The 26,123-nt window shown below is 47.3% G+C and overlaps 1 protein-coding gene across 12 annotated transcripts in view; it reads left to right on the forward strand.

Moving 5' to 3' along the window:
* The window catches only part of itsn1 (intersectin 1 (SH3 domain protein)), a 295,505-nt gene that overhangs the window by 193,678 nt on the left and 75,704 nt on the right, over positions 1 to 26,123 (forward strand). For 11 of the 12 annotated variants that reach the window (XM_072513350.1, XM_072513346.1, XM_072513356.1 and 8 more), the window contains 5 exons: positions 5,629 to 5,674; positions 14,603 to 14,724; positions 15,991 to 16,111; positions 24,256 to 24,447; positions 24,709 to 26,016. In XM_072513350.1, the coding sequence (XP_072369451.1) occupies positions 5,629 to 5,674; positions 14,603 to 14,724; positions 15,991 to 16,111; positions 24,256 to 24,447; positions 24,709 to 24,710 (483 nt within the window). In that variant the 3' untranslated portion in view covers positions 24,711 to 26,016. Of the gene's footprint in view, positions 1 to 5,628; positions 5,675 to 14,602; positions 14,725 to 15,990; positions 16,112 to 24,255; positions 24,448 to 24,708; positions 26,017 to 26,123 lie in introns of those variants that run through there. The other variant, XM_072513357.1, reaches the window with a different exon arrangement.

The following is a 26,123-nucleotide window of genomic DNA, read 5'->3' on the forward strand; positions in this document are numbered from 1 at the left end:
AATTCACTTGCCCGGGCTTGAAGCGCCGACCTGGGCCGAAATCACTTGCCCAGGGTTGGAGCGACGACCTGGACAGAAATCACTTGCCCAGGCTTGGAGCGACGACCTGGACAGAAATCACTTGCCCAGGCTTGGAGCGACGACCTGGACAAAAATCACTTGCCCAGGCTTGGAGCGATTACCTGGGCTGGACGGAAATCACTTGGATCAGGCTTGGAGCGACGACCTGGACGGAAATCATTTGACCAGGCTTGGAGCGACAACCTGGGCGGAAATCACTTGCCCAGGCTTGGAGCGACGACCTTGACAGAAATCACTTGCCCAGGCTTGGAGCGACGACCTTGACAGAAATCACCTGGATCAGGCTTGGAGCGACAACCTGGGCGGAAATCACGTGCCCAGGCTTGAAGCAATTAACTGGGCTGGGTGGAAATCACTTGCCCAGGCTTGAAGCGATTAATTGGGCTGGGTGGAAATCACTTGCCCAGGCTTGGAGTGACGACCTGGACAGAAATCACTTGCCCAGGGTTGAAGCGACAACCTGGGTGGAATTCGCTTGCCCGGGCTTGAAGTGTCGACCTGGGCGGAATTCACTTGCCCAGGCTTGGAGCGACGACCTTGACAGAAATCACTTGGATCAGGCTTGGAGCGACGACCTGGGCGGAAATCACTTGCCCAGGCTTGGAGCGACGACCTTGACAGAAATCACTTGGATCAGGCTTGGAGCGACGACCTGGGCGGAAATCACTTGCCCAGGCTCGAAGCGATTCCCTGGGCTGGGTGGAAATCACTTGCCCAGGCTTGGAGCGACGACCTGGGCGGAAATCACTTGCCCAGGCTTGGAGCAACGACCTGGACAGAAATCACTTGCCCAGTCTGAGCGATTAGCAGGGCTGGGCAGAAATCACTTGCCCAGGCTTGGTGCGACAAGCTGGACAGAAATCACTTGGATCAGGCTTGGAGTGACGACCTGGGTGGAAATCATTTGCCCCGGCTTGGAGCGACAACCTGAGCAGAAATCACATGCCCAGGCTTGAAGCGATTACTTGGGCTGGGCGGAAATCACTCGCCCAGGCTTGGAGTGAGAACCTGGTCGGAATTCACTTGCCCGGGCTTGAAGCGCCGACCTGGGCCGAAATCACTTGCCCAGGGTTGGAGCGACGACCTGGACAGAAATCACTTGCCCAGGCTTGGAGCGACGACCTGGACAAAAATCACTTGCCCAGGCTTGGAGCGATTACCTGGGCTGGACGGAAATCACTTGGATCAGGCTTGGAGCGACGACCTGGACGGAAATCATTTGACCAGGCTTGGAGCGACAACCTGGGCGGAAATCACTTGCCCAGGCTTGGAGCGACGACCTTGACAGAAATCACTTGCCCAGGCTTGGAGCGACGACCTTGACAGAAATCACCTGGATCAGGCTTGGAGCGACAACCTGGGCGGAAATCACGTGCCCAGGCTTGAAGCAATTAACTGGGCTGGGTGGAAATCACTTGCCCAGGCTTGAAGCGATTAACTGGGCTGGGTGGAAATCACTTGCCCAGACTTGGAGTGACGACCTGGACAGAAATCACTTGCCCAGGGTTGGAGCGGCAACCTGGGTGGAATTCACTTGCCCGGGCTTGGAGCGACGACCTTGACAGAAATCACTTGGATCAGGCTTGGAGCGACGACCTGGGCGGAAATCACTTGCCCAGGCTTGGAGCGACGACCTTGACAGAAATCACTTGGATCAGGCTTGGAGCGACGACCTGGGCGGAAATCACTTGCCCAGGCTCGAAGCGATTCCCTGGGCTGGGTGGAAATCACTTGCCCGGGCTTGAAGTGTCGATCTGGGCGGAAATCACTTGCCCAGGCTTGGAGCGACGACCTTGACAGAAATCACCTGGATCAGGCTTGGAGCGACGACCTGGGCGGAAATCACATGCCCAGGCTCGAAGCGATTCCCTGGGCTGGGTGGAAATCACTTGCCCAGGCTTGAAGCGATTAACTGGGCTGGGTGGAAATCACTTGCCCAGACTTGGAGTGACGACCTGGACAGAAATCACTTGCCCAGGGTTGGAGCGGCAACCTGGGTGGAATTCACTTGCCCGGGCTTGAAGTGTCGACCTGGGCGGAAATCACTTGCCCAGGCTTGGAGCGACGACCTTGACAGAAATCACTTGGATCAGGCTTGGAGCGACGACCTGGGCGGAAATCACTTGCCCAGGCTTGGAGCGACGACCTTGACAGAAATCACCTGGATCAGGCTTGGAGCGACGACCTGGGCGGAAATCACTTGCCCAGGCTCGAAGCGATTCCCTGGGCTGGGTGGAATTCACTTGCCCAGGCTTGAAGCGATTAACTGGGCTGGGTGGAAATCACTTGCCCATGCTTGGAGTGACGACCTGGACAGAAATCACTTGCCCAGGGTTGGAGCGACAACCTGGGTGGAATTCACTTGCCCGGGCTTGAAGTGTCGACCTGGGCGGAAATCACTTGCCCAGGCTTGGAGCGACGACCTTGACAGAAATCACTTGGATCAGGCTTGGAGCGGCGACCTGGGCGGAAATCACTTGCCCAGGCTTGGAGCGACGACCTTGACAGAAATCACTTGGATCAGGCTTGGAGCGACGACCTGGGCGGAAATCACTTGCCCAGGCTTGGAGCGACGACCTTGACAGAAATCACTTGCCCAGGCTTGGAGTGACGACCTTGACAGAAATCACCTGGATCAGGCTTGGAGCGACGACCTGGGCGGAAATCACTTGCCCAGGCTCGAAGCGATTCCCTGGGCTGGGTGGAAATCACTTGCCCAGGCTTGAAGCGATTAACTGGGCTGGTTGGAAATCACTTGCCCAGGCTTGGAGTGACGACCTGGACAGAAATTACTTGCCCAGGGTTGGAGTGACAACCTGGGTGGAATTCACTTGCCCGGGCTTGAATTGTCGACCTGGGCGGAAATCACTTGCCCAGGCTTGGAGCGACGACCTTGACAGAAATCACTTTGATCAGGCTTGGAGCGACGACCGGGGTGCAAATCACTTGCCCTGGCTTTAAGCGATTACCAGGGCTGAGCGGAAATCACTTGCCCAGGATTGGAGCGACGACTTGGGGATAAATCACTTGCCCAGGCTTGGAGCAATGACTTGGGGATAAATCACTTGCCCAGGCTTGGAGCAACGACCTGGGCTGGGCAAAAATTACTTGCCCAGGCTCGAAGCGATTACTTGGGCTGGGTGGAAATCACTTACCCCGGTTTGGAGCGATAACCTGGGCGGAAATCACTTGCCCAGGCTTGGAGTGATGACCTGGGCAGAAATCACTCAGCCAGGTTTGGAGCGACTACCTGGGTGGAAATCACTTGCCCGGGCTTGGAGCGACTACCGGGCGGAAATCACTTGCCCGGGCTTGGAGCGACGACCTGGGCGGAAATCACTTGCCCAGGCTTGGAGCGATGACCTGGACAGAAATCACTTGCCTGGGCTTGGAGCGACGACCTGGGCGGAAATCACTTGCCCAGGCTTGGAGCGACGACCTTGACAGAAATCACTTGGATCAGGCTTGGAGTGACGACCTGGGGGGAAATCACTTGCCCAGGCTCGAAGCGATTACTTGGGCTGGGTGGAAATCACTTGCCCAGGCTTGGAGCGACTACCTGGGTGGAAATCACTTGCCCGGGCTTGAAGCGTCGACCTGGGCGGAAATCACTTGCCCAGGCTTGGAGCAACGACCTGGACAGAAATCACTTGCCCAGGCTTGGAGCAACATCCTGGACAGAAATCACTTGCCCAGGCTTGGAGCGACGACCTTTACAGAAATCACTTGGATCAGGCTTGGAGCGACGACCTGGGCGGAAATCACTTGCCCAGGCTTGGAGCGATGACCTTGACAGAAATCACTTGGATCAGGCTTGGAGCGACGACCTGGGCGGAAATCACTTGCCCAGGCTCGAAGCGATTCCCTGGGCTGGGAGAAATGACTTTCACAGTCGTGGAGCGACGACCTGGACAGAAATCACTTGCCCAGGCTTGAAGCGATTACCAGGGCTGGGCGGAAATCACTTGCCCAGGATTGGAGCGACAACCTGGGGATAAATCACTTGCCCAGGCTTGGAGCAACGACCTGGGCTGGGCGAAAATCACTTCCCAGGCATGGAGTGACGACCTGGACAGAAATCACTTGCCTGGGCCTGGAGCGACGACCTTGACAGAAATCACTTGGATCAGGCTTGGAGCGACGACCTGGGCGGAAATCACTTGCCCAGGCTCGAAGCGATTACTTGGGCTGGGTGGAAATCACTTGCCCAGGCTTGGAGCGATAACCTGGGCGGAAATCACTTGCCTGGGCTTGGAGCGATGACCTGGACAGAAATCACTCAGCCAGGTTTGGAGCGACTACCTGGGTAGAAATCACTTGCCCAGGCTTGGAGCAATGACCTGGGGATAAATCACTTGCCCAGGCTTGGAGCAACGACCAGGGCTGGGCGAAAATCTCTTCCCAGGCATGGAGTGACGACCTGGACAGAAATCACTTGCCTGGGCTTGGAGCGACGACCTGGACAGAAATCACTTGCCTGGGCTTGGAGCGACGACCTTGACAGAAATCGCTTGGATCAGGCTTGGAGCGACTACCTGGGCGGAAATCACTTGCCCAGGCATGGAGTGACGACCTGGACAGAAATCACTTGCCTGGGCTTGGAGCGTCGACCTGGGTGGAAATCACTTGCCCAGGCTTGGAGCAACATCCTGGACAGAAATCACTTACCAAGGTTTGGATCGACAACCTGGACAGAAATTACTTGCCCAGTCTTGAAGTGATGACCTGGACAGAAATCACTTGCCCAGGCTTGATGCGATTACCTAGGCTGGTCGTAAATCACTTGCCCAGGCTTGATGCGATTCCCTGGGCTGGGTGGAAATCACTTGCCCAGGCTTGAAGTGACGACCGGGACAGAAATCACTTGCCCAGGCTTGAAATGATTACCTGGGCTAGGTGGACATCACTTGCCCAGGCTTGAAGCGACGACCTGGACTGAAATCACTTGCCCAGGCTTGAAGCGATGACCTGGACAGAAATCACTTGCCCAGGCTTGGAGCGATCACCTTGGCTGGGTGGAAATCACTTGCCCAGGCTTGGAGCAACAACCTGGATAGAAATCACTTGGCCAGGCTTGGAGCGATCACCTTGGCTGGGTGGAAATCACTTGCCCAGGCTTGGAGCAACAACCTCGACAGAAAGCACTTGCCCAGGCTTGGAGCAACAACCTCGACAGAAAGCACTTGCCCAAGCTTGGATTGCAGTACTGATTCTTTATTGCTATTTTAGAATATATTTGAGACCATTGCACCATTGTAATGAAAGTGAGAACATTTTATTCTCATTCATGTTTTCACTCGCGCACTTGAATAAGTTTTATTCACTCAGTCATCTGGAGTCAAAATCAAGCCGATCAATGTGAAAATTGAATGAGCATAAAATATTTTGAGATTAAATGGAACTTTATTCCTGATATAGTAGTTGGTTATTGAGGTATTCTGTATTTGCTCGTGGAATTAAGTTAATAAATGCTTCTCATGGCTTGGAGACCCTATTTATTGAATTAGCCTCTTCTTGCAACCCCTGAAAATTTTGTCTTTGATACAGGGACCAGGACAGACTGGGAAGAGTGGAAGCCTTGGAAGAAAGCCGGGTGAGTCTTTAAACACCTCTATGTATATCCGTTCAGTTTTTGCACTTTTCAGGAATCTTCTCTAAAGATAACATTGCATATTTGCTCTTTGGATAATCAGAAGATTTATAATGCCAGGCTGCTTCCTGGGATGGCGGGACTGTCGTATAAGGAGAGACTAAATCGGTTGGGATTATATTCATTGGAGTTTAGAAGTGAGGGGATCTCTTTGAGGACTGGGGTGAGGAGAAATTTCTTAACCCAGAGAGTGGTGAATCTGTGGAATTCACTGCCACAAAATGTAGTTGAGGCGAAAACATAGTGTAATTTCAAGAAGGAATTCGATTTCGCTCTTGGGGCTAAAGGGATGTGGGGGGAAGGCGGGATCAGGAAATTGAATATATAAATGGCGGGGCCGGCACAAAGGGCCGAATGGCCTCCTGCTTCCATTTTCTGTGTTTTTCTTTGAGTGCAACTCCAACAACAGTCAAGCAGCTCGACACCATCCAGCAGCCCGCTTGATTGGCACCCCTACCACAAGCATTCACTCCCTCCACCACCGACGCACAGCGGCAGTGTGTATCATCTACAAGATACATGCAGGAACTCACCAAGACTACTTAGGTAGCAACTTCCAAACCCACAACCGCTACCATCTAGATCGACAGGGGCAGCAGATACTTGGGAGCACCACAATCTGGAGGTTCCTCTCCAAGTCACTCACCATCCTGACTTGGAAATGTATCGCCATTCCTTCACTCTTGTTGGGTCAAAATCCTGGACCTCCTTCCCTAATAGCACAGTAGGTGTACCAACGACTGCAGCAGTTCAAGAAGGCAGCTCACCACCACCTTCTCAAGGGCAATTGGGGATGGGCATCAAATGCTTGGCTAGCCAGCGAAACCCACATCCCATAAAATGTTTTCTTTTAAATTATGCTGAAGTTCAGGAGTGGAGTGTGAACTTGTCACATGTACCGAAGTACAATTAAAAGTATTTTTCTGTGGCCAAGGGACCGTACGCACATAGTGGACAAAAAAAGATTTGGGTGGGGATGCTGTGGGGAGCATGGTAGCACAGCTGCTTCACAGCTCCAGGGTCCCAGGTTCGATTCCCAGCTTGGGTCACTGTCTGTGCAGCGTCTGCACGTTCTCCCTGTGTCTGCGTGGGTTTCCTCCGGGTGCTCCGGTTTCCTCCCACAGTCCAAAGATGCGCAGGTTAGGTGGATTGGCCATGCTAAATTGCCCTTGATGTCCACAAAAAAAGGTTAGGTGGGGTTACTGGGTTATGGGGATAGGGTGGAGGTGTGGGCTTAAATAGAGTGCACTTTCCAACGGCCGGTTCAGGCTCAATGGGCCAAATGGCCTCGTTCTGCACTGTAAATTCTATGAGATGGCGGAGCAAGCCATTGGACGACTTAGGATGGGCAACCAGCGAAGTCCAGTTCTCGTGAAACAATTTATTTTAAAAAATAGCCCCCACAAGCATTAATAAGACCAATGTCTGAAGAGTTTCTTTTTATATGTGTAGAGGGATTAACATAGGTCAGGATAAAAATAATAACCTTTTATTGTCACAAGTATGAAATTACTGTGAAAAACGCCTAGTCGCCACATTCTGGCGCCTGTTCGGGTAGGCTGGTACGGGAATTGAACCCGTGCTCCTGGCCTTGTTCTGCATCACAAACCAGATGTCTAGTCCACTGAGCCCTATCATAGAATCATACAATTTACAGTGCAGAAGGAGGCCATTCAGCCCATCGAGTCAGCACCGGCCCCTGAAAGAGCACCCCACCTAAGCCCACACCTCCACCCCCATCCCAGTAACCCAGCAACCCAACCTAATTTTTTGACACTACGGGGCAATTTAGCGTGACCAATCCACCTAACCTGCGCATCTTTGGACTGTGGGAGGAAGCCGGAGCACTCGGTGGGAACCCATGCACACACGGGGAGAACGTGCAGACTCCGCACAGACAGTGACCCAAGCCGGGAATTGAACCCAGGCACTGTGAAGCAACAGTGCTAACCACTCTGCTGCTGTGCCTCCCCTGGGATACTGGGAGATCTCCTCTATTGCTCTTTAAATAATTCCAAGGCACCTTTTTACATCTGTTACTTGGTGGGGACATTTTCCCTCTCCCTGACTCCAATACAATGGTGTTTCCCATTTTTTCCAGGACTAGTGCAAAACCCTAAATATCATTTTTTTAAATATTTTTAATCAGGCCTTTTTCCATTTTACAATATACACAACAATCATTCAACCTTTTAAAAAATATATATATTTTTATTCTCGTTTTTCACATTTTCTCCCAAATGTACACCCAACAATAATCAGTAACGAATGTAATGTCAATCCCCATATCAATAGCAACGATCCCATCCTCCCACCAAACCCCAGACATGCGTGCGTGGTTCACCTGCCCCCTTGAACAACACTCACATCTGCCTCCACTTCCAGAAAGACCCACTCAGGCATGTTTTAGTCATGTGCACTCTGTGCACCACTTTAAACTGGATTAGGCTCATACACGTGAGGTAGAATTTGCCCTGTGTGGGGATCACTCCACAAACCAGTCGTAATTAATAAAACGTCAACCCGTACCGGGCAACGCGGTAGCTTAGTGGTTAGCACAGTGGCTTCACAGCTCCGGGGTCCCAGGTTCGATTCCCGGCTTGGGTCACTGTCTGTGCGGTGTCTGCATGTTCTCCCCGTGTCTGTGTGGGTTTCCTCCGGGTGCTCCTCCCCCTGTTAAGTGGGGGTTACAGGGTTAAGGGAATAGGGTAGATACGTGGGCTTCAGTAGGGTGCTCTTTGTAAGGGCCGGTGCAGACTAGATGGGCCGAATGGCCTCCTTCTGCACTGTAAAATTTATGATTCTATGAACCCTCCTGACTGCCTATCCCTGTTTTTAAAAAAAAATAAAAACCTTTTTATAAAACTCCACTTGGAATCCGTCCCAGACTGCATAGAACCAATGCACCTCATAATTTCCTCCAGCCACTGCAATTTCTCCCTTTCCACCACACGGAAGTCCAAACCGTCCGTCCAAGAATTGTATCATGTCAGAGCCACCCTCCAATGGATCACAACCCCTGGTGCAAGATCTCAAACGCCCCATTTCCCCTTCCTGGACCAGAAACCTCCCGAGCGGCCGTCTGCTGTTTCAACTGATGAGCCAATAGCTGGTTGGCCTTCTCCCCCATGCTCACAGAACGCCCCTCGCATACGACAAAGCTAGTCAACCACTTTCCCTGTCGATACCAATTTGCATCCATCTGGAGCTGCTTTTTTCCCCGTCAGCAGCAGCTCCTTTTGGGGTAGCCGAGTATTGCAGGTCCACCGCCGGAATATCCTGTACCAACCTCTGTCTCCCTATCCTTTGCGCATTATCCCTGTGAGGTTTAATTGAGATCAGCACCCCCAGCCCCCCTAATCACAGCCTTTAAAGTCTCCCAAAACATGATACATACCGATAGCAGCGGATATTCTCTCACATGTCCTCTTGTACGCCAAAAACGCCACATCCAACCCTCCTGAGGGTTGCTGGGACCCTCTCCAAACACACATCCACATAATGTGGAGCATGGTGGATATGACAATTACCAAATATTCCGACCCTACCACCCCAGAGAGCAGCACTTTACCTACAATTAAAAAGTAAATGCGGGAGTAAACCTGACATGCATGTGAGAAAAAGTAGAACTCCTTTTCCTTCAGATGTCTAAATCTCCAAAGGTCCCCACCCCCCATTTGCTCCGTGAACCTCAGCAGCTCCTTTGCCACCCCTGATGTCTTGAGGGATTTGGGGCACACGCCTGCCCAGTCTGGGATCAAGAGCACAATTAAAGTTGCCCTCCCTCCCTTTCTCTCTTCCCCCCCCCCCCCCATAATCAGCCGATGAGAATCCAGATCTGATCTGGGACAGCAGTCACCACCCGAGTGGTAAACTCTGTATCCCCCCCAATTACGTGCGTACACATACTCCAAAACCATAGGAGCCCCCTCCAGCCTCCCACTCGCCTTCACGTATCTGACCCCAGCATCCACCACTATGCTACCCACCAAGAAGACCATGGTCCTATTGATGAGCACTGCGGTTCCCCTCACCTTCACGTCAAAACTAGAATGGAACACTTGTTCCACTCACTCTTTCATCAACCTCGTTTGATTCCTAATCCTCAGGTGTGTCTCCTGTGAGGAAACCACATCCACCTTCACACTCTTCAATAGTCGAACACTCGATCTTTTAACCAGCCCATTCAATCCACTCGCGTTCCATGTGACCAGTCAGGTCAGGGCCTCCAGGTTCCCTGCCCTTGGCCCTGAGCAGGCAGACCTTACTCGCAAGGGAATCCAACAGGGCCCTGCCTCGTCCCAGATTCCAGGCCCATCCAAGGTTGCCACCTCCAACTCCTCCACCCAGCAACGCAACAAGGAGACCTTCACCGTCAGCAGCCCACCCACCCTCCGTCTCCACTCCCGCCTGACTTCAAACCAACTATCGCTCCTTCAGCTCTTTTCTCCTCCACCCCCCACCCCCCCCCCCCAAATAAAGAAAACACAACCACCCTTGGCCATTCATCCCAACAAACAAAGAAACAGTAAATGCGGGAGTAAGCCTGACATGCATGTGAGAAAAAGGGGAACTCCTTCTCCTTCAGACGACAAACAAACAAAATAACCAGCCGTGGCTCCCTTCTCCCACTCCACTTCCATTAGCCAGCATCTCTGCTAACAGGGTGACCCCCACCTGGGGCCTGGGGAGAAACATAAGTTTTATTTTCAAAACCTCCACTCAGCCCCCCCCTACCCAAACATACCAATCCACCCCACACCCACTTCTGTTCCCCACACATTCCCAACCTTTCCCAACAATTGCATTAAAACATCGCTAACCCATACCCCAAATGCAGGGTAACAGATATTACAGAAATATAAAAAATATACCAAGAAATCCCAGTGAAAATAAAACACACTTCCAAAACTTCACCACATAGGTGAAACCACCTTATACATTCAAATGTCCCCCAGTCCATGCTCCTGGATAAAGTTGTTCTCCTCCTCTGGCGTGTCGGGATAATGGTCTCTGCCCCACGCGTGACCCCCAGGCAGGCTGGATACACCATTCCGAACTTCACCTTGCTCCTAAAAAGAGCCGACTTGGCCTTATTAAACCCGGCCCTTCTTTTCGCCAGTTCCCCTCCCAACTCCTGGCAAATTCTAACTGTGTGGCCTTCCTTCCCACTTGCACTCTGATGTCTCCTTTGCCCAGGATCTTTTCTTTGTCTAAGTATCTGTGTAGTCGGATTACGATCGCCTGTGGCTGCTCCCTGGATCTGGGCGTCTTTCTCAGTGACCAATGGGCCCGGTCCACTTCAGGAGGACGTGCAAAGACCCTCCTCCCCGCCGGCTGCCCAAACATCTGCCACATGTCTGTGGCCTCCGCTCCTGTGCCCTCGGGCAGTCCACCAATCCTCACATTTTGTCGTTGATCTTGACCGTTGTTATTTTTTTGCCCCTCTGCCATCATCATCACCTCCGCCTCCAAGGAGGCTATCCGATCCTCATAATCTGAAACCATCTCCTCTGCCTTCTGGATTGACGAACTCTGCGACTCTAATCGCTGCTCCACCCTTTCCAGAGCTGCCCAAATTGGCTCAATCATTTTTACCACATCGCCGTGACCGCATGCCTTGGCTTTTTTAAGTTTTCCGTCAGAAACTCCACCAACCTCAGTCATCCACTGAGCGGGCAATGACTCCATAGGTCCCTCCACCATGTTTTCCCCTCCTGCGTGTCTTCTGAGTCCGAAGAGAACCCTTTACTCAACACGCTCCTCGTCTGGTAACCTTTAGATAACCTACACCGAAGAGGAATACAAACTCTTCCACTATATAACTTTTCCACCTGCACAGCACCCACTAAACGGGCAAAAAGGACCAGAAATGAAGTCCTCTGGCAGGAGCCACCTTGTGTGTGACCCCTCACTTCATGGCTGCCACTGGAAGTCCTGCAATCCTATATTTCTATACCATGAGAGCTAGTTTGGGGGGGACGCCCTGGATTTGATTGTCCTCCTTACTCGATCAACTCTGATTTACACAGGTAGCTAAGGATTTAAGTACCTATTATCATAATGTGATTACATTTGATTTACACGGGTAGCTAAGGATTTAAGTACTTATTATCATAATGTGATTACATTTGATTTACACAGGTAGCTAAGGATTTAAGTACCTATTATCATAATGTGATTACATTTCATGTTACAAGAGTTGGACAGGTCACTAAAACCCAAATAAAGTCGCTGGAGGACCAACGTTCAGGGTACACAGTCTGATCTGCATTGGTGTAGAGATTTGAATATGGCTAGAAGAATGGAAGGACTATGGAGTCATAGAATTATAGAATTTACAATGCAGAATGAGACCATTCGGCCCATCGAGTATGTTCAAGGAGAAATTTATGAATGCAGTGGCCCATGAAAAGTAAAGTTGAAGACATTTACGCTGATTCAACTAGAATACCAAACCATTTATAATGAAAGGAAAAAATGTGTCCAAGGACATGAAGAAAAATGGCGCAAAATTAAGAGTTCACAGTGCCAACAGGACATTAAAATAGTGAAATAATTTGCATTGAATATGAGTCTCCCCGTGTCTGTGTGGGTTTTCTCCGAGTGCTCCAGTTTCCTCCCACAAGTTCCGAAAGACATGCTGTTAGGTAATTTCGACATTCTGAATTCTCCCTCCATGTACCCGAACAGTCGCTGGAGTGTGGCAACTAGGGGATTTTCACAGTAACTTAATTGCAGCGTTAATGTAAGCATACTTGTGACAATAAAGATTATTATATTATAAGTGAATAATTCTTCATTGAGAAAGAGAAATCATGTGATCGGGTGAATGTGCGATACGTGCTGTTTACCAAGGAGGAGATGGGTGGCAAGGTAGCACACTGGTTAGCACTGTTGCTTCACAGCACCAGGGACCCGGGTTCGATTCCTGGCTTGGGTCACTGTTTGTGCGGAGTCTGCACGTTCTCCCCGTGTCTGCATGGGTTTCCTCTGGGTGCTCCGGTTTACTCCCACAAGTCCCGGAAGACGTGCTTGTTAAGTGAATTGGACATTCTGAATTCTCACTCTGTGTACCCGAACAGGCGCCGGAGTTTGGCAACTAGTAACTTCATTGCAGTGTTAATGTAAGCCTACTTGTGACACTAATAAAGTTTATAGATTATTATAACTTGATCTGGAACTGGAGGTTTGTGCAGAGGTGATTTACAACACTTATGTGCCTTAACTAAATGCATAATTGTTGAACAGCATTGAACCTTTGGTAAATAAATGATTGTGTATTTGGGATTTTATAGGGACTCAGTAACCGAGAGTATAAAGAGCTGCTTCACCTTGTGCAGAATAGTGGAGGACACAACTGAAGCTTGTAGCCGGGAGGCACCGGCCAGATGAAAAACTAATTTATGTAGCATCATTTGTGAATGAATAGTAAATCTGGGAACCTGCCCTCTGGGGCAATAGTGGAATTAGATGACCTTGATTTGTTCCCATGCAAATTAAATAGCATTCTTTCAGAAAATATTTTGGAATGTATTTAGTAATATGAGACATACAATATGGTAAAGTGTAGCAGCATGCTGATGAGGAACAAGTGGCTTTGGACCTGTGATTCCCAAAGTTTTCCACCACTGGACAGTTCTTTGTTGAGGGGTAATTGGTAGAGATTAATTTATTATGGTTAATTGACCATTATGGTTAATTATTGTTGTGCTATGAGACCAGCAGATGGTAGAAGGCAAACCATTTTTTTTATTGGGGGGGCTTTTTTTAATCTGGAAATTCCTATGTTCCCAAAAAGTACCTGGAGAGTTTTGACTTTGCCGTAAATATGTTCCTGCTCGCCTGTCCCATAGACTGTACTTTAAATTCCATTGTATTTGTCTTGTTTGCCTGTCTGATTGAATCATCTGGCCTGACCAGATGTGCATTCCCAACCGATTGACCAATTCCAGTTTGTCATGTCTCCAATACTGTGGGATGTAAAGTAAAGTTGCCATAGCCCTAGGCCACTTTCCCCTTTTGAAGGGGAGAGCTGACTGGTGGTGATTTAACCTGAGGATCACCACACCTCAGATGAGGGGCAAGGCTGAGAAGGCGGGCCTTCTTGAACAACCTGGGGGCCAGTTTAACTCCCTTGACTAGACAGCTGGTTCAATTCCTGTACTGGCTGAGTTTATTCATGAAGGCTCCGTCTTCTCAACCTTGCCCCTCGCCTGAGGTGTGATGATCCTCCGGTTAAATCACCACCAGTCAGCTCTCTCCCCCACAAAGGGACGAGCAGCCTATGGTCATCTGGGACTATGGCGACTTTACCTTCTACTGTAGGATGTGCACTCGGTTTGTCAGACTTGGTTGCAAGGGAAATAAACTTATCCTTCCTCCCTCTCCCAGTTTTTTATTTTATTTTATTTCTTAAATTTTGCTTGATGGCTGTAGGGGATGAGGAGCACAACTTTCCCTCTGGAGGCTTGGAAGTGACGCTGGTGAAAGGAGATTTGAACTGCTTTTCTGTCAACACTGACAATTCCCAATGAGTTGACCACAAGCATCTGACAGCAAAGTATGTTGGACATGCAAGATCAAGCCCTGGAAAGAACGTTTTGGCTAGGAATCTTCCCAGCTTCGGGCCTCTGGTTCTGGAACGTTTACTGACTGCATGAGACCTATGAAATTTGTTAGCAGCACCAATGTAAAGGTGCGGCATGAATTGAAGTTTCCACAAACTGGGACTGAGGTCCGCAACTGTTTGTTGACTTGGTAAAAACTCAAAACCTTGCAGAAAGAACACTCTGGGGATGTTTACTTTCCCTGAGAATTGATTTAATTCACTCTGATCAATTAATGTTTCACTGTCACCTGCCTTTACAGAAATTGCTCAAGTGATAGCTGCTTATACAGCAACAGGGGCCGAACAACTTACCCTCGCACCTGGTCAGCTCATTCTCATTCGCAAGAGAAATGCCGGTGGATGGTGGGAAGGAGAACTTCAGGTAGATAGTGCACTCGTTCTGCTGTTTGCTTCACTGTCTTTTGTTGCAACTATTGCTAGTGTTATTTAAGTTGAGATTGTTTGGATATTTTGACTATTTGGGTAGTTTCTGTTATAATTACAGTGTAACTTGTGTAGAAATTTAAATGAATTGACAGATAAATCAAAGGCTCCACTCAATCCCTTTTCCCTTCACGTTGTACAGAGGTGAAGTTCCAACCAAGAAGGGTGACAGGTGTGCATTGGTTTCATAGTGAAAATTGCAGGCGTATCATTTAAAAAGGGGAATCTAGAAATCGAGTTGTGTAGATGAGTCTGTGGGATTTATTAAATTTGCACTCACAGAAAAATAACAAGCATGGAAGAACCTTGGGTACTGGGTGGCATGGAACATTGCTTTTTAACTTCTGGGTTCAAATCCACCTCAAATTAAAAGCACATTGATTGAACGTACAGAATAGGAGAAGAAGCAGGCTTCTCGGCCTCTCGGGTCTGCTCCGCCATTCAATAATATCATGGCTGATTTGTTGTGTTTCAATTTCCACATGAGAATTAATCTACCTCTCTTAAATATGCAATGATCCCGTCTCCACCGCCTTCTGAGGCAGAGTTTCAAAGTTGCACAATCCTCCGAAAGAAGAAATTCCTCCTCTTAAAAAAAGTCGACCTCTAATTTCAATGTAGTACCTCCTAGTTCTAGACTCGCGCACAACAGGAAACATCCTTTCCACGTCCACCTTGTCAAGGCTGTTCAGGATCTTATATACTTCAATCAAACCATTGCAAACAAGCCCAGTCGTCCATTCTTTCCTCACAACATAACCCACTCATTCCAGTTATTAGCCTAGTGAACCTCCTCTGAACCACCTCTAATGCATTTACACCCTTCCTTAAAGAGACCAAAACTGCACACAGCATTCAAGATGTGGCCACACCTTGTTAACTGAAATATAACATCCTTATTTTTATGTTTAATTCCTCTTGTAATAATGGACATCATTCCATTAACCTTCTTAATTACTTGCTGTACCTGCATACTAACGTTTTGTGACTCATGCATGAGAACACCTTGATCCCTCTGCACCTCGGAATTCTTTAACCGTTCTCCATTTAATTAATACTGACTTTTTGTTCTTCCTGCCAAAGTGAACAACTTCACATTTTCCCAGTTTTTTTTATTAGTTGAGTGTTTGGCTTCACTTATTATTTCATTTGGGCATGTTTTTCTACTTTGAATTCACTACTTTTTTTTTTGCCCTTGTTACAGGCTCGAGGGAAGAAGCGACAAATCGGATGGTTTCCTGCCAATTATGTGAAACTTCTGAGCCCTGGCATAAGTAAAAGTACTCCAACTGATGTTGCAAGACCCCCTATAACATCAAATGTCTGTAAGTTTGTCTTGGTAATTCTAGAAACATTTGTTTATCACAAGTGACCATGGAATGATATTTACTAGGTGTCATTCCAAGCTGTTATAATTTTGGTACATTATTATATGGACATATCTTCAGCAATCTTTTTTTTCTCCGAGTTCTCTTTTTGGCCTTTTAAGGACCCCTGTTATCCAGCACTCCTTACAAAAGGTAACAGTGGGCAGGTAATCAATCCCCATATCCTTCCAGAAACTTAATGCAACTTCTTTAGTTTGGGATCTGGAGATATCCTGGTTCCCAGCTTTCATAATATCAATTCCCACTTGTCCTCAGATTTGTAGACCTGTCTTCATTTCATTCCAGTCTTTTTTTTCCCGATTCTTGCTTGGATTATTATTCACCAGCATATGGTGCCGGTTTAACTGGCTATTATTATGTGGTAGTTTACACAGTTTTTATTGGCCAGCTGATCCATTATTGGAGGGCCAGTGGGCTTGGGCTGAACCCAGTAGCTGGGATTGGGACCCCACAACAATGAGGAGCTCTAAAAGCCAACACGAGAGGCTTGTGGGAATTCCAGAGGTCCCAGGAGACTGAAGGTGGTGGGCTATGCCTCCTGCTTGAATTATCCAAAACAGCTGCTGCGCTGAATATAGTTTGTAATTCTTCGTAGTTGGCACCTTGGATATTGGCATTTAGCTGTTTATAGGCAGCTGTCCAGTATTAGTGAACACGGTACATGCGAATGCAATATCTGAGGACACACTGCTTAGAAATGTGGTTGTGTTACTGATTCAATTCTTAGTCAGCCTAGCAGATGTGTTGATGAGCTACACGCTCCCTCAAGATATTAATGGACTGTAGGATGCCAAAACTGGCTTGGCTGTTCAACATAAAATAGAATTCCAACAGTGCAGAAGGAGGCCATTCAACCCATCCAATCTGCACCGGGTACCTTCTGAAAGATCATCCTACCTGGGCCCAATCCCCGCAGCCGCATCCAGGGGCAAATTTGGCATATCCAATCCACCTAACCTGCACATCTTTAGACTGTGGAAGGAAACCCATGCAGACACGGGAAGAATGTGCAGACTCCACACAGACAGTCACCTGAGGTCGGAATTGAATCCAGGTCTCTGGCGCTGCGAGGCAGCAGTGCAAAGCACCGTGCCGCCTCCCTGACACACGACAGCCTTGTCAGCATTGCATGCATGATTTTTTTTTTTTTTTTTTTTTTTTTGATTCTTTTTCACATTTTCTCCCACATTTACACCCATCAACAATAATCAGCAAGATATGTCAATCCCCATAATAACAACGATCCCATCTGCCCACCAACCCCCAAACCTTAACCTGCATGTTTACATAAACAAATGACAAAAAGGAATCGGGGATTACCCGTAGTCACCCTTAATCTACACAGCTCCCCCCCACCCCACGCCCCCCACCCCCAACCAACGCCATCCAGCCTCTGAGAGAGTACCGTACATGATACCCCAGAGTTGTACCCCCCCCCCCCCAAGTCTCCAGCTTCTCCCGTCCACTGCCTCTTGTAAAACTCCTCCTCCCAACCTCGGTTCCTTTCCCCCCCCCCCCCAACTTTCCACCCCGGCTAGACCACTCGGACCCTGTTCTGCCAGGCTCCGATGGCTGCAGCCCCTCCCCCCACCTCACTCCCATTCACTGGCCGGCTTAAACCGGCCAGCGTGGAGGCCCCCGCCCGGGTCCCTTTCCCACTTGCCCGGCCCTAGGAAAGCCCAAAGATCCCCTTTTAGCACACACATCCCGCACAACCACCTACACCCCAAAGAGCCCTCGTGTCGAGTGAAAGTCCCGTCCCTTCCCTTGTCCAAATATATACAACATTGGCTCCTTTAGCCTCTACACCCGCGCGCAGTGATACAAAAAAGAAGAAATTACAGTCATGAGGTTACATCGGCACATGGCCATTCCTCAATTTGTCAGTTCTGCCACAGTCCTTCTGCCTTCGCAAACTCCTCCGCTGCTTCCGCCGTTCCAAAATAAAAGTCCCTGAGCTTATAAGTCACCCTCAGCTTCGCTGGATATACAATGCCGCACTGCACCTTGCTGATGTTCAGTGCCCTCTTCACCCGGTTGAAGGCAGCCCGCCTCCTCGCCAGCTCCACCGTAAAGTCCTGGTATACACGTATACCAGCTCCAGCCCACTGCACCAACCGCTTCTGCTTGGCCCAGTTCAGGACCTTCTCCTTCACCCTGTACCTACGGAAGCACAGAGTCACTGCCCTTGGCGGCTCACTCTCCTTTGGTACAGGCCTCCACGACCGATGAGCCCGATCCAGTTCATATCGGAAGGGATCCTCCCCCTCCCCCAATAGTTCTGCCAGCATCGCGGCAAAATACTCAGTCGGCTTCGGTCCTTCAACTCCTTCGGGCAGCCCCACGATCCTCAAATTCTGTCGCCTGGATCTGTTTTCCAGATCTTCCATTTTTCCTCGCAGATCCTTGTTAGTGTCCATCACCTTCCGCATCTCCTTCCCCATCGAGGCAAGTTGATCACCATGCTACAATAACGTCTCCTCCACTTCCTTCAGCGCCTCTCCTTACTCTCGCACCTCCGCCACTGCGCTCACCACCTCCGTCCTCACCGGGGAAACCGCCTCCTCCACCAGCGCACTCAAACCCTCCCTCATCTCCTTCCTCACCGTCTCCATGCATTTCGCAATCTGTGCCAACTGCTTTTCGAATTCCGCAGCCATCACCTTAGTTATTTCGTCAGCCGTAAGCACTGCGGCCTCCCCTGGTGCTCCAGCCTCCATTTTCTTTGTTGACCCCGCGGTGACCTTTCCCCTCTCCAACGGACTTTCAGCCGCTTTTTTCCCGGCCGTTGTTTTGGTGTTTTTTGACATCCTTCGTCTCTGTGCGTTGTCTCCCGACTTTTACTGCCGTCGCTGGCCCTAGGACCGGGCGTTACTCCCCGTCAATGCCGTTCTCGAACGGGAGCCCTCCAACGTGCAGCTGCCTCCTGCCCGCCGTCACCGGAAGTGAGCATAGATGCATGATTGGCTGGTTTTAAAAATTGCTAATGTTTCGTAAATTGTCCTTTTTTCTTCCCTCTTTTCCCCCCTCCCCATCCAAGAAAACATCTGGTAAGAAAGCATTAATAATGCTTCTGTCACCAATGGTGCCACATCAGATGTAGTGTATTCCAAATAGTCAATCTTCGGGAATATCTGAGTAGTAAAACGTTTCAATACAAATCTCAATTTATGCCTGGCATACTGAAGCTTTCTGGTTTTTATTCTGTAGGATTTTAGCACTGGGAGCTTTCAAGAAGCTTGTTCATGAGTTGTGATTGGTTTGGTGTGTATCCTCTTGTTGCTTCTGTGCAGACATATCTATAATAAAAGCAAAGCGCTGGAAAAACTCAGCAGATCTGGCAGCAGCTGTGGAGAGAGAACCGGTTAATGTTTTGAGTCCAATATGACTCTTTGGAAGCGAGGTAGAAATGTGATAGGTTTTATGCTGTTAAAAAGAGAGGGGGGGGGGGGGGGGGGGGGAGAGGAAAGGGGAGTGTCAGGTGGAGCAAAAAGGGAAGTTATGGGATAGATTGGAGATTAGATTTGGATTTATTGTCACATATACCGAGGTACAGCGAATTTCGGCTTACAGTTCAGACAGATGGGGGAGAAAAGGACATGTGGTAAATACACAATGTAAACACACACACATAGATTAAATTACAAAGATATCATGGAACAAATGCCAAAGAGAGTGGGAATTATAGTATTAAAGGAATAAAACATTGGTCTAGAGTAGGTGTTAATAGCAGAATAAAAGTCAGCAGTGTCTAAAAGTATAATAGCAGGTGGTGTTGATGGCCTAAAAAATGTCCGTGCCGTCTGAAAGCAAAAACGTGAGAGCAAGATGCAGACTGGCTCTGGGGGAAAAGTTTCAAAATGAAGGTCAAGAGTTCATGCTCTGAAGTTGAACTCAATGTTGAGTCCAGAAGGCTGTACAGTGCCCTACCAAAGGATGAGGTGCTGTTCTGCAAGTTTGTGTTGGATTTCACTGGAACATTGTAGCAGGCCGAGGACGGAATTGTGAGCATGAGAGCAAGATGGTGAATTGAAATGGCAAGCAACCAGTAGGTTGGTGCCATGCTTGCCAACTGAACAGTCACCCAGTCTGTGTTTGGCCTCCCCATTGTTGAGGAGACTGCATTGAGAGCAGCGAATACAATAGGTGAACTGCAAGAATTACAGTTGGACCATAAGACCATAAGACATAGGAGCGGAAGTAAGGCCATTCGGCCCATCGAGTCCACTCCACCATTCAATCATGGCTGATTTCAACTCCATTTACCCGCTCTCTCTCCATAGCCCTTAATTCCTCGAGAAATCAAGAATTTATCAACTTCTGTCTTAAAGACACTCAACGTCCCGGCCTCCACCGCCCTCTGTGGCAATGAATTCCACAGACCCACCACTCTCTGGCTGAAGAAATTTCTCCTCATCTCTGTTCTAAAGTGACTCCCTTTTATTCTAAGGCTGTGCCCCCGGGTCCTAGTCTCCCCTGCTAATGGAAACAACTTCCCTACATCCACCCTATCTAAGCCATTCATTATCTTGTAAGTTTCTATTAGATCTCCCCTCAACCTCCTAAACTCCAATGAATATAATCCCAGGATCCTCAGACGTTCATCGTATGTTAGGTCTGCCATTCCTGGGATCATCCGTGTGAATCTCCGCTGGACCCGCTCCTGTGCCAGTATGTCACTTCCTGCTTCATCTGGAAGTGTTTGGGGTTTTGGAAGGGAGGAGGTAAAGGGACAGGTGTTACACCTCCTGCGATTGCATGGAAAGGTGCTGTGGGAAGGGGATTGGATGTTGCGGTGATAGGGGAGTGGGCTAGGGTGTTGTCGAGGGAAAGATCCCTTCGAAACGGTGACGGGGGAAGGGCAGATGTGTGTGGAGTTTTCAGAAATGGCGGAGGACAATCCTTTGAATGTGGAGGCTGGAAAGCGAGTATGGGGGTAGGCTACAATCAGATCAGTTATGATCTTGTTGAATGGTGGAGCAGGTTTGAGGGGCTGAGTGGCCTACTCCTGCACCTAGTTTGTATGACAAGGGGAACGCTTGTTCTGGGAGGGGTGGTTTAGGGGGTAGAAGTGTGGGAAATGGTTTGGACATGGTTGAGGGGCCCGTCAACCTTTGTGGGGAAAATTCTCGGTTAAGGGAAAAGGAGGACATGTCAGAGGTGGAAAATAGGATGAATGTGACAGAAACTGGGAGAATGGAAGGGTGGGAGGAAGCAGGATGTGAGGAGATGTAGTCAAGGTAGCCGTGGGAGTCCGAGGGCTTGTGATGAATATACCGATATGAAACATCTACATTGGGGTTCGGGGTTCAAGTTGCATTTCAGATTTGAGAAGAAGGAAATTATACATTTCAAATCATTCTTGAGGATCTCAAAACCATTCAATTCCTGATTCCTCTTAGTCTGCTATTTCTCCTGCAGCCTTTGAAAACCCAGCTCACCGAATCATTAATTCAGCCTTTGTACCCTGTGCGTTAGACACATCAAACTATCTTTCTTGATTTTAAAATACAATCTTTTTTCTGTTTGTGAAATTTTGTTTTAGTGACTGCACTTGGCATAAATCGCAACCCCGCACATCAATAAATTAGGAGACATTTGAAGTAACTTTCTGCCCATCAAGAGATTATATTTTTTACGGATCATTTATTCGAAAGAAGGCTGCTTCTTTGCATTCCATGATATGTTAATTAGCTGGATCCGTTGTCTGATCTATGCAGAGTTTTGCGCCCTTAGCCGAGGTAGCTGTGAGTGCATTCATTTGAACTAAAGTTCCTGGGAAGATAAAGGGAAAATAAGCCAGAGTCTCCGATTCTGGTCATCCAAAGAACTCCTGCTTTTGAGTGTAATTCTAAGGAGACAATTAACTTGGACTGCAGCTCCCCTCAATAGTCAGTAACACATTTACTGCCTTGGCTAATATGCTAAGAAAGGTACTGTGAAAACACCCAGGCAGAAAGAAGTCACTGCCTTGTGGTTGTGGGAGAGCACAAAAAAACTGTTGAGATCCACTTGAGTCCATGCGATTGATTCCAGTTTGATGATATACTCATCAGTAAGGGGACACAGTGATAGGTATTTCTCCTATGGCTGCAAGCTGATAAAACTTTCAGTTTGAAGGTGAAATGCAGTTAATAGTAATGTCTGGTGATTATGCCATGATACCCATAGTTTTTAAATTGTTACATTACGATCCTTAAAATGCTCCATCTCTTGCACTGGAATTATTAAAATGTTGCCATGGGTCTTTAGTAGTCATGTTTATCATAAAATTATGATTATTCCTAGTTTTGAGAGTCGTTTCATCCTTTGACCTTTTAACTGTCTATGTTTTGTACAATTTCTCGTCTGTTCCCTAGAAGTCTGTAGCCATGTTTAAAAATGTACAAAGGAAACGGTTGTGATCAGCAGTGTAGCTAGCTCCCTTCCCCCACACCTCTGTTGTGTGTTTTGTAATAAATGATTTTCCATTGCAAAAGCGGTCACTGCTTTGGTATCAAAAATGTTATTTGAGACATTTACCATTTTGCCTCAAAAGCTGAAGACCCAAAACCCAAGTGTACAAAGCAGATTTTCCCTGTGTTCAGATTGAGAATTGTAGTGAAATGCCTTCAATTCCTCCAGCTTTTCTTTGTGTTATTGTTACAAAGCATTGTAAGACTTTTAATCGGCTGTCTGGATCGAGTCAGCTTGTACATGTATGCCCCAGAGAGTGCAAGCTTGTCAAGTTTCCACTTTTATCTTGGGATGGAAATGAAACTACAGTAGAAATAATCACTATCGAGTTCAACCATCTGGTATTTCCAGCCAAAGACATTTGTGTGTTGGAACAGCGAGAGGTGAAATATTTTAGATTTTGCCAGAAATTAATTAATTATCCCTAAACTAGCACTTTAAAAATAAAATTTTAAAAATAATAAATTTATTCTCCTTTTTCACATTTTCTCCCAGATTTAAACCAACCATCAATAAACAATAATCAGTGACGAATATGTCAATCCCCATATCCATAACAACGATCCCATCCTCCCACCAAACCCCAAACATTGGTCCACATGTTCACATAAACAAATGACAAAAAGGAATCAGGAATCACCCATAGTCACCATAACACCCCCCACCCCACCCCAACTAATGTTCAATGTTATCCAGTTCTTGAAAGTGCATTATGAATAATGCTCATTAATTGTAGAACCCCTCCATCCTTCCCCTCATGTCAAACTTAACCTTCTCAAGAGTCAAGAATTCCAACAGGTCCCCTGCCACGCCAGGGCACAGGGTCCATCCCATCAGGATCCGCCTTTGGGTGATCAACGAAGTGAAGGCTACAACATTTGCCTCCACACCAGTTTCCAACCCCGGCTGGTCCGACACCCCAAATATGGCCTCCTGAGGGCCCGGGTCCAGTTTACGTGCACCACTTTAGAGATTACCCTAAAAACCTCCTTCCAGTAATCCTCCAGCTTTGGACAGGACCAAGACATATGAACGTGATTCGTGCCCCCCCCCCCCCCCTTTTCCCCCCAGCAGCGTTCACACACATCTTCTACCCCTTCAAAGAATCGTCTCACCCTCGTCCTTGTGAGATGTTCTCTATTTACCACTTTCAGCTGTATCAGTCCCAACCACGCGCATGAGGTGGAGGCGCTAAACTGCCACTTTTGTAGACATTGGCATTAATAATGCAGCGTCTATCATTGGTGAATTTTATTTTTTATTTGAAGAACATGGTTAAACTTTATTGCTTCCAAATGAGGTTTTAGTTTGAATTGCAGCTTTTAATCAGGTCAGTTTAGTCACTGCAAGTAATAACTTATCAAAATTCAATTTGAGGTTGCAAGCAGCTGCAAGCTTATTGGCCTATATTTCAGCTCTTCAGTTAGAAACATGGTAAAGCAAAGGATCAAAAAATACTACGGTCCATCTGGTCCCTCCCAAAAATCCCAATTGTCTGCTTCACTAAGGTTACCCTGCCAGGAGTAAATATAATTCTCACAATGCAAAGCCCCCATTTTCCGAGACTTCATGTTGGACTTGTGAAGGTTCTGCTGTGGTACCAATTTCTGTTTCTATTTTGACAGTGTTCCAGGTGATAGGTATGTATGACTACATTGCACAGAATGATGATGAGCTTGCATTTGCCAAAGGACAGATCATCGGTGTTCTCAATAAGGATGATCCAGATTGGTGGAAAGGGGAACTCAACGGAGGAACGGGTCTCTTCCCATCTAACTACGTGAAGCTAACAACCGATATGGACCCCAGCCAGCAATGTAAGTGTCTTATTAAAAAGTTTATTTATTACCTAGTCAGTATGGAAACATGCAGCATTGCTGTGATTCTGCTATGCTGCTGCATTTAATAGTCTCTTTGAAGACCTTCCGTTAAGCAGTTTTTTTTCAGTTCCCACTCTTTCTTTTATTGCATGCACGTTTTTATCATTTGCATCACGCTGTACATGCCCGACTCATTTCCTAGCTTGAATTTGCACATGTTTTGTTTGCTTATGTGTTGTGTTTTCCTCCTTTTTCTAGGATCATATGTTGCCCATCCCCCACTCAGGCTTGAAAGTCCTCAAAGAGACCCACTATCCCATATCACTGCCAGAGGGATGATGGGAGATGCAGCCTTGATCATGTGACTTCTGCATGATCATCAACTGGCTACTGACTAGAAGAACACTGCAGAGCAGTTTTACCTCATTTTACTTTAGTTGCGTATAGTCCTAGATATTTTTAGTTTAAGTCTATTAAAATTTTAAAAGGATAGTGGGTCCTTTTGTGGCTTTTGCTGCCCCCAGTTTATTTCTGCTCCTGTGGAAAACACTAGTTTTTAAAATCAACCCTTTAAGATTGAGACAAACCAATGTTTCTGTTTTTAAATATTAATTTTAAATGTCTACATGCTTTTGTCTTGCAAAATGACCCACTATCAAGGAATGCTGCATGTGGTATTAACTCTTCAGTATGTCCTCCTTCAAAAGCATTTTTAATTCAGAATCCGTTTATATTGAACAAACATGACACTATGTCCAGTATTAAAAATGATGCAAGTCATAGCAATTCTGTGAAAGGCAGAGGTGCTTATTGAAGGGGTTGTTCATCTGCATCGATCAAAGCTTTTTAGTGACAACTCTCGATGAATATTCCTCTGCATATTATGCATTGATCACCCAATTTCAAGTGAAATGTCAAACCGACTACTCTTTCAAAATGTGGCAGAAAACACCTCGTGCAACAAAAACAACCGTATTTTGTGTCCTTAGCCCCTTCATGTAAGTTTGCTTCTGCATTTCATCAGTGGAAAATGGTCATTTGAACAAACAAAATTCTTGACAAGAAAGAATGTATAGAAATACTATCCTACAATTAACTACAGTGTTTACAAATTGTAATCTTTTAGTGCATTGTATTTATACAAATTAACATACAATGGAGCTTTTACTTAGAAATGAGACATAAAATTCGATTAAATTCTATGACTCGGTTACATGTCACCATCAGGTGCTGTGTAAGTATGAGGTAAAATTCATGCCAGAAAGCTTGTGTTTCGTTAAAAATAGTAATATTGTTTCAGGTTTTTAAAATTCTCTGCAACATCACTGTTTCCCAATACAAGCAGTATAAGTAGTGTTTGCTTCTCATGAAGCATTTGGGTAGCGCACAAAGCAACTGAGGCTCAAGTTTGGTTTCATTTGTTTGTGGAAGTATTTCATTGTTATAAATATAAAGTATATATAAATATATATGGTATGACCAGTGTTAAGAACTGGTTGTCACATGCATCCTTGAACTACATGTACAGGTAAAAAATTAAAAGCTCCATTTTAAAATTGGCTATAATGCGTGTCTTGTGTCTTTATCATATAAAACTGATGTCAGTACTGTTATAATTTTCATGACCAATCGCCCTAATCCGTTCAGTATGATGACCTATGCGTGCCAACATC

The sequence above is a fragment of the Scyliorhinus torazame genome, chromosome 8 (assembly GCF_047496885.1).
Source record: "Scyliorhinus torazame isolate Kashiwa2021f chromosome 8, sScyTor2.1, whole genome shotgun sequence".
NCBI lineage: Eukaryota > Metazoa > Chordata > Chondrichthyes > Carcharhiniformes > Scyliorhinidae > Scyliorhinus > Scyliorhinus torazame.